This window comes from Haliaeetus leucocephalus, unplaced genomic scaffold (genome assembly GCF_000737465.1).
Source record: "Haliaeetus leucocephalus isolate CR32 unplaced genomic scaffold, Haliaeetus_leucocephalus-4.0 Scaffold184, whole genome shotgun sequence".
NCBI lineage: Eukaryota > Metazoa > Chordata > Aves > Accipitriformes > Accipitridae > Haliaeetus > Haliaeetus leucocephalus.
Window position 1 is genome coordinate 10,333,767 of NW_010972620.1, and position 15,195 is coordinate 10,348,961.

General features: G+C 42.7%; 1 protein-coding gene across 9 annotated transcripts in view; it reads left to right on the top strand.

Moving 5' to 3' along the window:
- Positions 1-14,364, top strand: part of BTRC (beta-transducin repeat containing E3 ubiquitin protein ligase) — a 120,668-nt gene extending 106,304 nt beyond the window's left edge. For 8 of the 9 annotated variants that reach the window (XM_010564830.1, XM_010564834.1, XM_010564833.1 and 5 more), the window contains 6 exons: positions 667-916; positions 1,593-1,711; positions 5,975-6,085; positions 6,691-6,769; positions 10,121-10,314; positions 11,312-14,364. In XM_010564830.1, the coding sequence (XP_010563132.1) occupies positions 667-916; positions 1,593-1,711; positions 5,975-6,085; positions 6,691-6,769; positions 10,121-10,282 (721 nt within the window). In that variant the 3' untranslated portion in view covers positions 10,283-10,314; positions 11,312-14,364. Of the gene's footprint in view, positions 1-666; positions 917-1,592; positions 1,712-5,951; positions 6,086-6,690; positions 6,770-10,120; positions 10,315-11,311 lie in introns of all 9 variants that reach the window. The other variant, XM_010564832.1, reaches the window with a different exon arrangement.
- Positions 14,365-15,195: the final 831 nt, after the last annotated feature.

Consider the following 15,195-nt stretch of genomic DNA (forward strand, 5'->3'; position numbering starts at 1 on the left):
AATTATCTTTCAGCTGAAACAGTTGGTTCCAGTAACATTAAATTGACATAAATGCTCTGTCTTAATTTGGGTATTCAGCACTTTCCTGGAATGTGTACCAGATGCACTGCAGGGTAAATGCAATTCGTGGTGCAACTTGTGGCAATTACTTATATTTGTTTGAAAAGCATTATCTTGTCTTCTGCTTCTGTATAAATTATCCTTTGAGTTGATAGTCCTGTGAGAGAGGTCAAAAATTAAACCTGTCACTGAACTTGCTTCCCCACAGGTCATGATTAAGTACTCATTGACTGGAAATGGAGTATGTGGTAGGCTGACACAACCAGGAAACATCAGTCTTTAAGGCCATCAATCTCATACCTTTCCTCAGCATTAAATTCCCTTAATTAAAGAACGCTTTTTTTCCTGGCTGGGTTATTTTTATGGTGTTAACTGCATTGCAGGATTTTTGGCTGCTGGACTGTCTCAATGTATGCATAATCAACAGGTTTATAGAATACATCTTTTATTGAACTATTTAATAGATGTAGATATAACTTGTGGTGTTTGCTTCTCTAATATTGCTAGAGAGTCAATTACCTCTCCCCGTCCCTCTCTTGCTCTACAGAAAATCCACTGTACAGTTTTTTAACTCTCTTCTCTCTGGTTTGAAATTTGAAACTGCAGGGTGTGGGACGTAAATGCAGGCGAGATGCTGAATACACTGATTCACCACTGCGAAGCAGTACTACACCTCCGCTTCAATAATGGCATGATGGTGACATGTTCCAAAGACCGTTCCATTGCTGTGTGGGACATGGCTTCACCAACAGACATCACCCTGAGGAGGGTGCTAGTAGGGCACCGAGCTGCCGTCAACGTAGTGGACTTTGATGACAAGTACATTGTATCAGCATCAGGTGACAGAACTATAAAGGTGAGGTGTTTCAGAGGCTTTTTATTTGCAGCACTGGGGTATTTAATAACCAAGAACAGTGACCAGACAGGAAAGATGGTCCTTGACAGTTATTACAGAGATCTTCCTTTAGAAGCAGTGCTCTTCCTGCGGCTCATTTCCACTCGTCCCCCCTCTGTTGAGCTTGCACAACTTGTTTACAGAGCTGTATGGCAAATCAGATCCAGGTACAGATGCAGTTGAAAAAGGACTTTGTTTTCTGTGTTCTTTTTCGACTTGACCGCTTCCATATGTTTCAGCATTAGTCATTCGAACAGTTGTCAGAGGGCAGCATGGGGGCAAAATAAAGGTGAGTGGATAGGAGTCACTTAAGTGTTATTGCTATGATCCCAATCTGCAGCATTAAAACTGAGGAAAATCGAGATCCTGTGTAGACTAAATCATAGCCTGAGAGTGCTAAAGCCTGATTTTGGAAGCTAATTTTCATACGGTGTGGCAAAAATCTTCTGTGTACAGTGACCCAAGCTGCTAACAGTTGCAGACTATAGTCATAAGTCACCAGAGCGGTAATTTTCCCCTGGCATCTTCAATTAAGGGCATTCTGGATGCACCTATATATCATACAGACACCAGCTTTTGTTAGTCTCTTCTTGATAATTTTATCTCTGTGTGGTTCCCTCCCCCCTTCCTGTCACAGGTATGGAACACTAGTACCTGCGAATTTGTACGCACCTTAAATGGCCACAAACGAGGCATTGCATGTCTGCAGTACAGAGACAGGCTAGTAGTGAGCGGCTCTTCAGATAATACTATCAGGTGAGAGACACACTCCCTATTGCAGTGTTCTATGCAAGCACTTGTCTCTGATTGCCTGGGATGTGCAGAGGTTAGACAACTGAAGTGCTCTGTACCCTTGTCGTCTTTGAAAAATGCTTGCTTTGGTGTAGAACATTGGGAACTACTGGAAAGAGATATTAGAAGCCTGTTTTACTGTATTGTCTTTCATCCTCTATATCTCAAGAGTCCCATACTAATCAACAAGTTGCATTGCTCTGACAATTCTGGTGTATGAAAGAGCTGGCAAGTACCACTTTCTGTGATGTCCTCTTGTGATATTTTAATTGGGCTATGTGTCTAGTTAAAGGGGTCAGATTTGCAGTAAGAGGCATTTAATCCTCTGCAGAAATCCTCCTGGGCTGTCGCCAAACTCTTCTTGTGGTACTTGGCACCTGGTTAAGTCTGGAACAGCTGGTTTAGAGCATGAAGTTCACTTTGCTGCCTTTTGCACTTTTCCAGCTGCCCTGGTTGCAATCTGAGATTTAACTCCTTCGGTATCATGAGCCAGGATTTCTCCCTACATCCTGCAGCTGCTGGCAGAGGGATGTCCCAGTAATCTCAGGGTGTACGGAGCAAGCTTGAGTAGTAGTGTACGTGACGTAGGGAAATGGCTCTGTCATGCAAACAGGAGTAAGAGCAACCTCCCTTTTGTCTTTATCATTGCTTTAAATAATTCTCTGCCTTCTGATAAAACTTCAAAGCCAGACAGTGTAAGCAGAAACCCTTCACTTTGCATATTAGTAATAATTTCCCCTCAGTGAGAATGATTTATGCTACTGTTCGCCTGTGGACTTTGCTTGCAACACACTGCCTCTCTCTGCTTTGCATTCTGTAGGAAAATGGTGGTCCTTTGGTTGACATCACCAGGTCATTGTGCCAGATTTTAGTACAGGGCTGTCTGAGAGCATGACCACGAGAGTTGGAACTTCTCTCTCTTAATCAGGGGGAAAAGTATTACAGGCATTGTGTAAGACTAGCACCACTTACACATGGTGAGAACTTCTGCACTTCAACTAGAAAAAAATAACCCTCTGCAATTGTACTATGCAACTTGGTCTCAGAAGTAGAGTAAGAAGTAGTTAAATATTACAGCAGTTAGGGAAGGATCTAAAATACGACTTGCAATGCTAAGAAAAATAAATGTCAAGATAGTGATAATGCTAAAGAGGAATACAGTTACTTTTACGCTTACATAGCACAAAATCCCTAGTTGACAGATAAATTGTGCTAGAATTTCAGGAATGTTGGCAGTGAACCTTAATGGAAGCCAAGTTTGGCAGCTGTGTGGGCAAGGCACAAGACTTACCTGGTCACATCATTTTCTCCCAGCCATTAGCAGAGGGCACAAGACAGTGGAAGTGTGATAAAGAAAAGGCAGGTTACTAAGTCACCTTTCTGGGCGGCTTGGTGCTTTCTATGTTTGATTTTAATCCACTGTAAAATGCCAGACATTGTGTGTTGGCCTTCAGTAGAGGCTACCTCCTGATACAGAATTTGAAGTTTGTCATTCTTCAGTTGCAGGGAAACTTTTTTCCAAAAGACAACTCTGTGATTTCTAGTTTTGCAACTGCAGATGTAAGGACATATGAAGTAGCTGAGAAATCAATATCTTTCTTCTGTTGGGAGACTCCATGTATAAAAATTATTTAGGTTTTGTTTTAAGCCAGAAATTTCACCAGTGTAAGAGGACACAGCTACATAAGCATCACTGTCATTGTGCTGATTTCCGTCTGGTAGAAACTGATCCATCAAGTTTAATCCAATCACTTCAGTATCTTAGCCTCTAGGGCCAAAGTTCTTAATTGCTACAGACATGCATGGTATAGAAAAAAAGAAAAAAAAAAAAGTAATTTAGAGCAAGAAAATAGAATCAGACTACATCATCTTGGGTTAATTTTTAAATGAGTGGTCAGTTTGCATGTGTGTATTCAACCTCCAGTGTGTGCACACACGGGGATCTGATACTGGGCTGTTTAGACAACAGCATTCTCTCTAGGAGATGGGGATTCAGGCTCACCTGCCTTCTGTACATCTTACAGCTCTGCCAGGACTTCAAGTGAATTAAAGGTTGAGATAATTGCAGACCTCCCTCTACTTCCAGAAGTTCTCTCAAAGCTATGGGAAGGAAGAGTCGTGGTGGTTTTGACTGTGTATACTTTGTAGTGAATTTTTTTGGTTAGTTCTCAAGCCTTAAGAGTAGTTCTCTTACTATTTGGTCCTTTGACTATTTAAAGAAGTAGAAATCTGAGGACGTTATCAAATCTGGGAGGTACCCTTGGCACCAGTTCTGCTAGGGCATTCTGCTCTTACATAGCAGTTATCCCTTTTGTACATGAAGGCACAATCCCCACGTGGCTAGGGACATGATCATCTCTTCTAATCCCATTCGGATTCAGGTAGAACCTCAAACTGGGACCTGAAAATACGGGCCTGAATTTGTGTGATGCAGCCTCCCAGAGCTGCTGGCAATCTCAGGCTTGATGGCAAGGAATGGAAACACATGGTACAAAAGTTCCTGGCACAAGATTGCTCTTCAGACCTTTCTGCACCAGTTCATTTCTGGCATTGTCTATCCTGTTTACGGTCCTTGAGACACTTGCTGTGCTCTGACCAGGCAGAGTGCCTTTGGCTGACCTTTGCCATGGAGTTGCTTGCTCTGACCTTGACTGGTACTCACGTGAAAACTATTGGGATCTTCACAGATTCCTGAAAGATCGACTTCACAGATCAAAGAATCACCCTGTGCTCCTCGTTGGTCTCAAACATGTGCATAGACAAATGCTTTCCCAGTTCTATAGTGACAAGAGTTCTGTTCACTCCTCTGTTGTCCAAAGTGAGAGCAACTTGTCGTGCTAGGACAGCTGCAATTGTTATCCACAAACCTTGGGCACATATCCACTGGATCTGGATTATTCCCTGGGGGACCTCAGGAGTAAAATATGTGGGGACAGTTTATCTCTTTCTCTGTCTGTCTTTCAAGGAGAAGTGAAAGTGCTGCTGTGCTGCTTTGAGACGTGTCACCCAGAGAAATTCCACAAACTACCCATATTTCTCACTACTGTGAAGTTCATGTCAGTCTGAATGCTAATTGAATGAGCATTTAAGAACATTTGTGACTGGTTTCTTTCAGCTGTGTGTCAGGGAGCTGCAGCAGATACTCCTATTAAAAGATTCCTGTATGAGCAGGGAATGTCTCAGCCAGAGATGGAACACCTCTGGACAATACATGTCAAAGAATTTCAGTTCTTATAGGGAAATAATCCTTCTTTTTCCATGCTAATTGGGAGTCATGTCAAAGAGCTGACAAAAGTATGGAAAGCACATAGACTTACTTCATAACTGTTTCAAGCATTTCTTAAGTATTTTTCAAGGTAGTGTGTAAGTATAAAAATTAATGTATTTTAATTTATTCTCCATGCTAAAAATCCTTCACAAAGCCCAAAACTCTGGGATATTTACAGCTGAGAGAATTAACGCATTGCTGGGTCTCTTACTGGGATACTGTGTACTGGTTTTGGTGCCAGAACTTTTTTAAAATATTGGATTATTAGAACCAGTTAGCAGGGAGCCACAGGAATTATTTGAGAGCAAGAAGAAAATGCATTATAAAATAATAGAGTGCCCATTTTAGTTTATGCATAAGGTACCTAGATTACAGAGTAAATATACCTTCAGTGGGAGAAATGACAAATAAAAAGGGCTTGTTAATTCTTGTACCTTTCACCACTTTATTGGTGTCTTAATTTGTCTGATGGTAGTCTCCAAATCAGAAATAGGCATATAGGGGTACAGAAAAGGGTGCGTGCCTTGTAAAGGTGATCTTACCAATTGGAACAAGCTGCCAAGGGGATTAGTAAGTCTCCCTCTCTTAACATCTTGAAATCAAGGCAGGATACTTTCATGAAAAATCAACTTCAGTAAAATAAAGTTGTGAGGCTCACTGTGAAGATAACTGGGACATATCTGTGTTACTAGAGCAGTAGATACTAGGCACAACTGGTCTTAAAATTTTTGGATTTCTGACTTATTTCCCATGTGATACTGTAATGTAACAGGGTCATGTTGAAAAGCACACGTCCACTTAACAGCAGGAAAAGGAGTGATGAATGTAGTTTGTTTCCTTGTTGTTTCATCGTAATCTTTATTTCCAAGTTTCCATTAACTACAAGCAAAGACCAAAATATTTCACTGCAATGATCAGGTATTAAAAAATTCTTAGTGCTGCTTTGTACTCTCTTCCAGGCTGTGGGATATCGAGTGTGGGGCATGTTTACGAGTATTGGAAGGCCATGAAGAGTTGGTGAGATGCATACGCTTTGATAACAAGAGGATAGTCAGTGGGGCATATGATGGGTAAGGCTGTCAGTGCAAGTCAATACCTTGCATCTTCCTGTCTGTCTGTCTCACATCCCACTTTGCTGTATCTTCCTTATAAATATTAGACTTCTTGTCTGTCATACCAAGAGGACCTTTTCATGGCCAGAAAATCAGGCCCATGTTACAAAGTATACCTTTTTTTCTTCTTTTTTAAATAAGTCAGTATGATTTGATTCATGTGATCCAGTTCTTTAGCTTCTAAGAATATCTGACGACTCAGTCTGAAACCTCTTCTAGCTGAACCACTGGTAAGAACAACCTTTCCCATCTGTGGTTACATCTTCTGGACCATTTGCCATTACAGACTAGGTGTCTACACTCCCACATGTTTCTCTTAGTTATTATCACCTGCTTTTTATGTGTTTTACCTTGTTGACAGCATATTTTTTTCTTCCATTAAGCTCTATAACCTTTACAAAGGGAAAATGCAAGAACCAGGTCTCAAGAGCAGAAGGATTGCTGTAATTTTCCTTGAACTGGTGTGTTAGCTAAGCTGTACTAACAGTTAATGTTTTTCTGTGAGCACTTGCTCTTTTTCTCTTTAACAGAGCCATGGTGTTTGTCCATTTTTTCACTACTAGGAAAATTAAAGTATGGGATCTTGTGGCTGCTTTGGACCCCCGTGCTCCAGCAGGGACCCTCTGCTTGCGAACCCTTGTGGTAAGAGCTTTTGGTAGGGGTGTCGGAGAGGGCAGAAAGGTGTGCTTGATCAGGGCTATCTGAGCTATGAAAACTCAAGTCAGCTTAGCCCCAGTCTGCAGGATCTAGAAATCATTTCTAGGAGTCTGGCTTTTTTGGCTGTGCAACTTTTTTTTTAATGTTGCAAACTATAAAGCATTAGAAATTAGAACCTGTGGAGTTTTCATTCATTTTTTAAAAGCTTTGTTCTGTGATTTGGAGTTAATAATTAAATCCATTTTTGAGACTTGTCCTTCTTGAAATCCATGTGCCAGTAGGTTTACTTTAACCTGTGTGTACCTGATGATGTAGTAGTAAGTTGTCTAAATTGTTGACATGAAACATCTTAAAGAAAAGTAGTACATTCCAAATTTGAGGAACAAGAACACCCTTGGGATTGCTTTTTACTGACTTTTGGGTGTTAAGAAAAAAGCAGGTAAAGACTGGAACAGACAGTGATATTGCCTCATCCTTAAACAGCAGCTACTGCTTTCACGCCATCTATTGGTATTTAGTGCAGGTCTGATGATGGTGTGGTTAAAATGTCATTGTGTGAGCATTGACAACATTCACAGTCATGCTTAACAGTGGCTCTGCACTGGTCTTATAATAATGTGGGCAAGTTGTGAGAAAAATGCCAGTACAGCCAAGGTCATGGGATGGTTCCTATAAGCATTCCTCCATCACATTCACCCCAAAAACCTTGCAGTGTTGCTGGGGATAGAGGAAGATTTCAACCCAGTACCAAATTCTCATTGAAAAAGAACTGCTAAATGTATTTATTTTTTAGCTAAAAAGTGTTTGAGTTGGTATACATTAGAACTTTTCCTGCTGTAGCAAGTGACTGTAGTCTGTGCTCTAAAACCAAGATCATACCAAGGCTGTCTGATTCTTTAAAAGTGTGGTTACCTCTCACCAGCTGAGCTGTGCTAGCTGACCTTCAGCACATTCATCAACCACCTGAATTTCTACTGTTGCTGTAGATTTCGCTAAGTATTTTACTTCACGTTTGGTGCAAGCTGGGAGGGTTACTGTGACTCAGCTGACAGCCAGTAGATCATTAAGCCATGCTAACTCTTTTCCATCATGTATTTGGACCATAAGCTGCAGAGTAAGAGTCTGTGAGAGCCTTGGATGCCTGCAGGTACTATGTTGAAAAACCTTCTTGTTAGCCAAATAGAACCGCAAATAGTTTCATGGCTGAAATCCAAAACCCCCTTTGTCATCAGCCACCCAGTTCCAAACTATGGAACAACTCTGTGCCCATGAGCACATATCCTGAGAGTCTAACACTTCAGCTTGGTATTAGTAGTGTTCCTGCTCCAGCCTGAGACAAATGTGTGCCTAGTAACCTGTAGACTTAATTTAACTGGTGTGATTTCCTCTGCATTTTCCAGCAGTGGACAGCCAAAGTGCCCCAGCTAATTATATTATAAATCAGAAGCGGTGGGATGGAAACACTGTAGGAATCTCAACACATGGATACTCATAAATCCCCATTTGATAGCAATGGAGGGGGCCAAAAGAGGGGGGGCAGAGGAAGAAGCTGTTGTGGTGCTTTTAGGACTTTTCATGTTTATGACAACAGGACGTCCTTATACCCGCTTACCCATGGTTTGGTTTGTTGTTTTTTTCTCTTCCCTTGGCCTCCAAAATTAAACCTGGCTGCACAATGAACATCGTGAGTCTCCTGCTGCTCGTGTTCAATTTTCAAACAGTAGGAGGAAAGTGCACGGATAACAAATGCTCGCTGCATGCCAGGTCCCTTCCAGTTTTGTCTTCCGTTAGCTAGAACGGCGGCCACATGAATTTGACAGAAGCTTTCCAGGCACAGAATAAGCACACAGTTCAGCTTTCCTTACAAGCTAAAGAGTCCAGGTCCTTGTGGCCTGAACTTAAGGTGTGCATTCTGCTTATTGCCACTGCAACAGCAAAGGGCAGGTGCTATGTGGAACTTCGAGGGCAACCCTACTTAGCCCACAGCGACTGGGAGAGAAAAGGGAGTTTTGGAAATGGTTTTTCAAAGTACCTCTTTCTCGGTGTCTCTGTGAGCAATCCCTCAGAGGATCTGACTGTTGTAGTGATATTTTTTAGCACGAACTTCTTCACTGCTACAACACAGACTCTGGAAAAACATTTCTTTTTGGAATAGGTGGGAAGACAGAAACCTATAAGGTGTTTCTAAGACAAATTTGAGTTAGAGTTAGAAGATCAGAAAGGTTCCAATGATTAGACCTTTTTTAAAATTTATCTTAAAAATAGAATCTGACTTCTGCGTGTGTGTATTTTCAGTTAATTTTACGATTCAGAGATCCACTTTAAAGCAGCTGTTGCACTTTGCAACCAAGCTGTATTTTTGTAGCCCTGTGCCATAAGACAGAGGCTTCCCATTAGTAGCTAACAATTTGCTTTTGTCTAAATGTTTAAGAAACCTGTATTGTCAGTATTAAAGTATTTTAAGACATGTTTTTTACCTGACCCTAAGCCCCTTACAACATGTGAGCACTAAAGAGAAATAGGTATTAATGGAAGAGATAGGGCTCACCCTAGTTGCATGGTTTCTATTCCCTTCTGACTGAGGAGGCCACTGCTTACTCTTGCAGCAGTGTAAGCACCAAGAAGAAAGAGGCAAGACAAAAGGGAAAGCATAGTGGATTTGCTCTGTGATATCCAGGATCTTGCTGTTACCTCCTGTTAATTACAGTCTGAACTCTTGCCAAATTGTCATGCCATTTCCACTCAGCCTCAGAGCAGAATGTGAACTGCCTATAAAGAATGCCCTTTCTAGTTCATATTTTTAGAACTGCTTAAGAGGAATTATTATTTTGTCACTGGACTTTACAAGACGGTCCTTAGTGTCCTCCAGTATTAAGCTCTTTCCTCTTCAGCAGTGGCAATGGTGCAAAGTCTTGAATGCAAAATTCTCATGTCTCCCCCCATAACCTACTACATCTGGGAATGCTGTGATTTCAGGAAGGAGTTTCGCTATGGAACAAGGAAGACAGTGCTCCTATCAGCCTCACCAGAGTGAATTGCGTGGTGGAGGGAGCTTAGTTTGTCCTGCACAGCGTATGTCCAATATTGGGATTTAAGGAGTAATGGGATAACTGTAATGTTAACTTCCTGCGAGCCAAGTACTCAGTTATGGCAAGCCCTTTTCACTGAAAGAGAGCTTAATTTACACTGTGTGATGGTGATGCACAGTGTGTCATGTGGGGTTTACTGAGAAATGAATGTGACACTAGAATCGAAGCTCAAGTTCATCTTCCCTGCTTCATCCCAGGTGCCAGCAAGTTCACAAAGTAACATGCTGTGTCTTCCACTTGCATTTAGGAGCATTCTGGAAGAGTCTTTCGACTTCAGTTTGATGAGTTCCAGATCGTCAGCAGCTCACATGATGACACCATCCTTATCTGGGATTTTCTGAACGATCCAGCTGCCCAAGCAGAATCCACTCGTTCCCCATCCAGAACATACACCTACATCTCAAGATAAATAACACTACACTGTACCTCACACTCGCACAGGTAAAAAAAAAACTAAAAAAATAAAATGAGGCTCAAAGGTGACACTGGATGTAGTGTGAGCATGCTGCTTGAATAACTAGCTGGGTCTATCAATATTTCTCATCTTGGCTGGACAGTAATTACAGTGTCCTGTAAAAGGACAGGAATGGTTTTGATACCCTAGAATAGGGACTTTATTTTAGGATTTGTGGCATGTGGCACCTGTGAGTTGCCCTGAAGAACTCCTCCTCCTCTGTCTATCATCATCAATAATTAAATCAGCTATCACTGCTGTCCAGAAGGAAGAAGGGTTTCTGCAGAGCAAGTAGAGCAGCTGCTGCCTAACAAGGGGATGCAGATGGCCTGACCCTGGGCAGTTGTCACCAGGCAGGAGGGTTTTGCCAAGAAGCGTCAGCTTTATTCCCTCCCTCTGAAGTGGTGACCATTCTTCTCACTCTGCAGCAAGCTGATTCAAGAGAACAGTTTGGCTAGGGGAGGAGACACTGAGGCACAAGCCCAGGCAAATTTAATTGAGATGCATCAACATGCAAAGTCATTTACTGATAGGGCCTAGCCCTTGTTCTCTCTAGCATAGCGCAGGTGTTAAATTGTTCGTATCAGAGCCTGGCTGGTTTGCTTGTCACCTTACCCTTTTGTCTTGGACAGCACAGTGCGGGGAGGACATAATGTTTCATATGTTTGGGTCAGTTGTAGAGTGGATTTGATGTATATGAGTGGAGCGGGATAGCATGATTGCCCACTTTGGTGGGTACATGCATGATTGCTGTTAATATCTTGAGAAAAATGGCAGAAGGGCTGGCAGGCTTCTGCAAATGTCCACAGTGACATTTTCCCATGAAAATGCTGTCTGTTTGATTGGTAAATGTACAGTGATGCTCCAGAGCTGTCAGATCAGCAATCTTGATTTTCTCAAACACTCTGGTTAATGTTCTTTTAAATCATTAAAAGGTTTAGTACGAATGGGGTTTGTTTGGTTTGTTCTGTTTTTTGTTCCCAGGACTCATTTAAGCTGCAGTATTTAAATTACCTGCCAATGCCAGGACAAAAGAACTATCCACGTAACCAATACTTGCTGAAGAGAGAGGCTCTCAGACTTGTTTCTGGAACAAAGTTGGCATGCGGTTGATCTCGGACAGGGTCTACTCAGCGCGGCTGACTGCTAAAGTGCTGCTATATCAGAAGATAACTTTTATCTTTCATGAACAGTTAACATTTTTAAACCTTGCCATCCCTTTCCTCCCTCATCCCCCTCTTCCTGTTCACTCCTCTTCCCTTTACCCTATTTGGTTCCCCTCCAAACCCAGTCACAGATGTCCTATGAATATATTTAAGATGTTGCCAGAATGTGTTGCTTTGCTGTTAAGCAGAAGACTTATAGCACAGTGCATCCTGCTGAGAGAGTCATTGCAAGGTGGGTGGGGAGGAGGCTGCTACTCTCAGACTGAAATTAATATCCATTGCTAGGCCTTTGAAAAAGCATTCAGCTCTGAAGAGCAACAGAAACACTTAGAACAGCCAGACCAGGCCCCCCCAACTTCCCTGCGGCTTTTGGCTGTTTTGACTGCAGACCTATTTTTTGTGGAGAGAGGACCCTTGAAATTTGACTATTACGAGCCAAATCCATCTCTTTCCTCTCCTGCCTGCTATGCTAACCCTTTGGAAGCTGGATGTGTATCGTAGTCTCCCTTCACATCTGCTTGGCTGGGGAATGCTAGTCAATGAAAAGTTAAACTCTCTTCTGCCAAAGTCCCAAGCATGATGGACTGGGGCTGAGATCCCACCCACCCCTGCCCCAGGTAAAATGTTGGCCCAGGGCAGTATTTCACTAGCAAAGGGATTGTCTGTACCATCTTCCTCCTGCTGTTCTCCCTGAAGACAGTGTATTGCTGATGGCTTACAAATCATGCTGTAAATTGGAGGAAGTATGAGGCTAGGGTGAGGAGGAAAGCTGGACATTGCTCCTTTCTTTCCATTCCTTCTCCCCGGAGGCTGTAGCTGGGTGCTGAAAGAGGGAGCTGCTAAAAACCTTGCGGAGGTCTCAAGATCGAGCCACCCTAGAGTGGAGACACTACACAAACACTCTGGCCGTGACAATAAGACTTGCTCACATGAATGAGCAAATGCACAGTCCCCTGGTGATGGCAGATAGATAAAATAAGTATGGCCATGAGTACAGTCAGTACAGTTAGCAGTGGCTCCAGGCTAGTTCTGCAGCATTTCTGGGGCTGGCCTTGCTAGAAAGCCTTTGGAGGGAGAGCCTTTGGTGTGCTTCTCTAACCTAAGTGCATGCTGCGTTGCAGTTTAGGGACACAGGCTGATTAGTCCCTTTGCTGATAGCTGAGCTGGATCTTTGCTTTCTAGCTGAGCCTTTTGCAAATTGCCATTGTTTAGAAGATAAAAAAAGCCCTAAAGAAGAGGGACATGAGAGACAATTCTGCATGTCTCTGAACTAGACAGAGAGGTCTGGGGGAAAATGGCTCTTTTTACAGAGCTGGAAGGAATTGCAGCAGGCCTGCGTTTAGATCAGAAAAGACTGTGTAAGTCAGTCCCTGGCCATTCCAGGTTTGGGCCCAGATCTTCCACTGTAGGTCTTGAATAACCCCCGCTGCCTTAGTGGGGAGTGGCTCCGATCCCACAGTAGGAAATCGGGATCCTTCGTCTCTGGACTGGGGGCTGGAGGAGTTTTAAACAGGCTTTGTTAGCACCTTCTAAACTTGGAAGTTCGTAGATGGGAAATTTTTTTAAGCTATTCTCATCAACTTCACTTTGCTGGGGAAGCAGTTGCATTGTTTCTAATTGCTTGGGATGTGCTTTTTCCACCAATGAAATTTTGCAAGGAGCTAGGCCAAGAGTCCCCAAAGAGCAGTCCAGAGGGCTTAAATCATTTCGGTGACAGCTAAGACAGACAAGAAGGTGATGGAGTTATGGAGGAAGGGAAAGCTGGTGCTTGGGGAGTACCTAGTACAGTTCCTGAAGCACATGGGCAGCAGTGTTGAGCACTCAGCTCCCTGTATTTTCCTTGAGCCTAGAAACTACATTAGTTCTAAAGAGCATCTCAGAGCACATGGTGACACTCCTGTTTTCTGTTTGAACTATTACTGTAAAAGAGTCAAACAGTTCAACAACTGAGCTCTGTTCAGGTGACACTGACAGTGTGACTTACGTCTGCAGAGTCATAAAAGTTCCAAGTCACAATGATAAGTTCATCCACAACTAATTTTGGCACTACTTTTAAGTCTAGGAAGGCTGTTTTGGATTTCAGGCAGCTCTACATATCAGGCATACTGCAGTCCCAAAGCCAAAATGGCAAGGGAGCAGAGAGAATCAAAGTTTACATCCCAAACTTTGCTGAATTGAAGTTCCGAGTCTTATTCTTACTGTTATTTGAACACTGTTCCTCTAAGTTCAGTTATTACAAGATCTGCAGTGTGGTTGCATATCAGCAGGTGTTTATATGACCTTGGCTGCAGATTTAATAGTTATTTTCCTCAGTTTGGTCATCCTCTTGTCTTTTACATTTAGGTTATTGTAGAAAACAATGATCTGTTACTCCAGCCTCTGAAGGCTGCAGAACTTCCTAATATTTTAATTGCATCTTTGTGGCCAACACCTACAAGGATGCATTTTATTTTGCTACTTGAGAGAATTTGGGAGAACTGGAAGACTGGCTGGCCAAACACAGAGACAACACCATTGCAGATTGTCCTTGGTTGTCATAGCCCTGCTGCTCCATGCTGCTATTCTGTAACTTCTAAGCACTGTTGGGTCTTCAAGTGGTACCATAGTTTGAACTCTGCTATATAGAGCTGTTTAAGGTACAGTTAGTGAGCAACAGCTGAAATCCATTTTTGGCACACGGTAAGAACAGTGTCTTACCCTCAAGAAAGGACTGTGTCTGGGTACTTCATACAGAACCGCAGAAGGGCAAGCATTCCTACCCCACTCCCTGAGTTGTACAAATTTTCTCATAGCTAAGAAGGAAACTGAAGTTAACTGATCTAACTTGAACTTGAAACTGCCACAGCCTGACATTTGGTGGTGTTTATTGTGCACCAATGTCAGAAGAAAGTGGCTTTTTCAAACTCCCCCCCACCCACCCACCTTTAGTGTGTGCGTGTGAGTGTGCAAGAGTGCATGTGAGAGAGAGGTTTCAGCATGAACTGGATGGATAATCCCTCAGCCAGGTTGGAGTAATTGCAGAGTTTATAATGAAAAGAACTAGAATGTGTCTGCTGAAAGGAGATAAAAAAGGGCTGGAAGTGTCTGTGGGCTTTAAGTGTTGCACATCGCTTTGAAATGAAATGAAATACCTCTGCTGCATAGAGATCGGCACTTCTCCCACAAGTAGGAAGCTCACATTAGCCTTCCCCTTGGACTCTGGGATGGAAAGTACTGGAGGTGTGGGACATTCAGAGCAGGACAATCCATTATGGCCACACCGTCTCCTGCTTGTGACTCCTTTGCAATAGGGCACATTTTTGCTGCAAGTATTTCTCATCCTCAGAGGAATACAGCTTGCTTTAAAATATGCAAATAGAAAATGGCATGAAGGAATTACTTCTGTGGCTGTCTCCTCTGGGGCAGCCCTCTCTGCTCCCCATTAACGTTCAGGGACAGACATATCCGCTGTTGGAATGGAAGGATTCAGGTGACAAGTTGAGAAGTCTATGATCATCAGAAACGTTGAAATGGTTTACACTTGTTTCTAAACTGGAAGCTGACTTGGACCACCATGCTCTATCTACCCGCCACCTGCTCCTGCTCCAAAGGATCCTATTTTCTTTTTCTTAATTTTTTTTTGAACACTGAAAAAGCTGGAGAGTATCATGTGCATTTCTCCACTCCCAGGTATGTGTTTCCTGCCCCTGCCACATGTTCCTT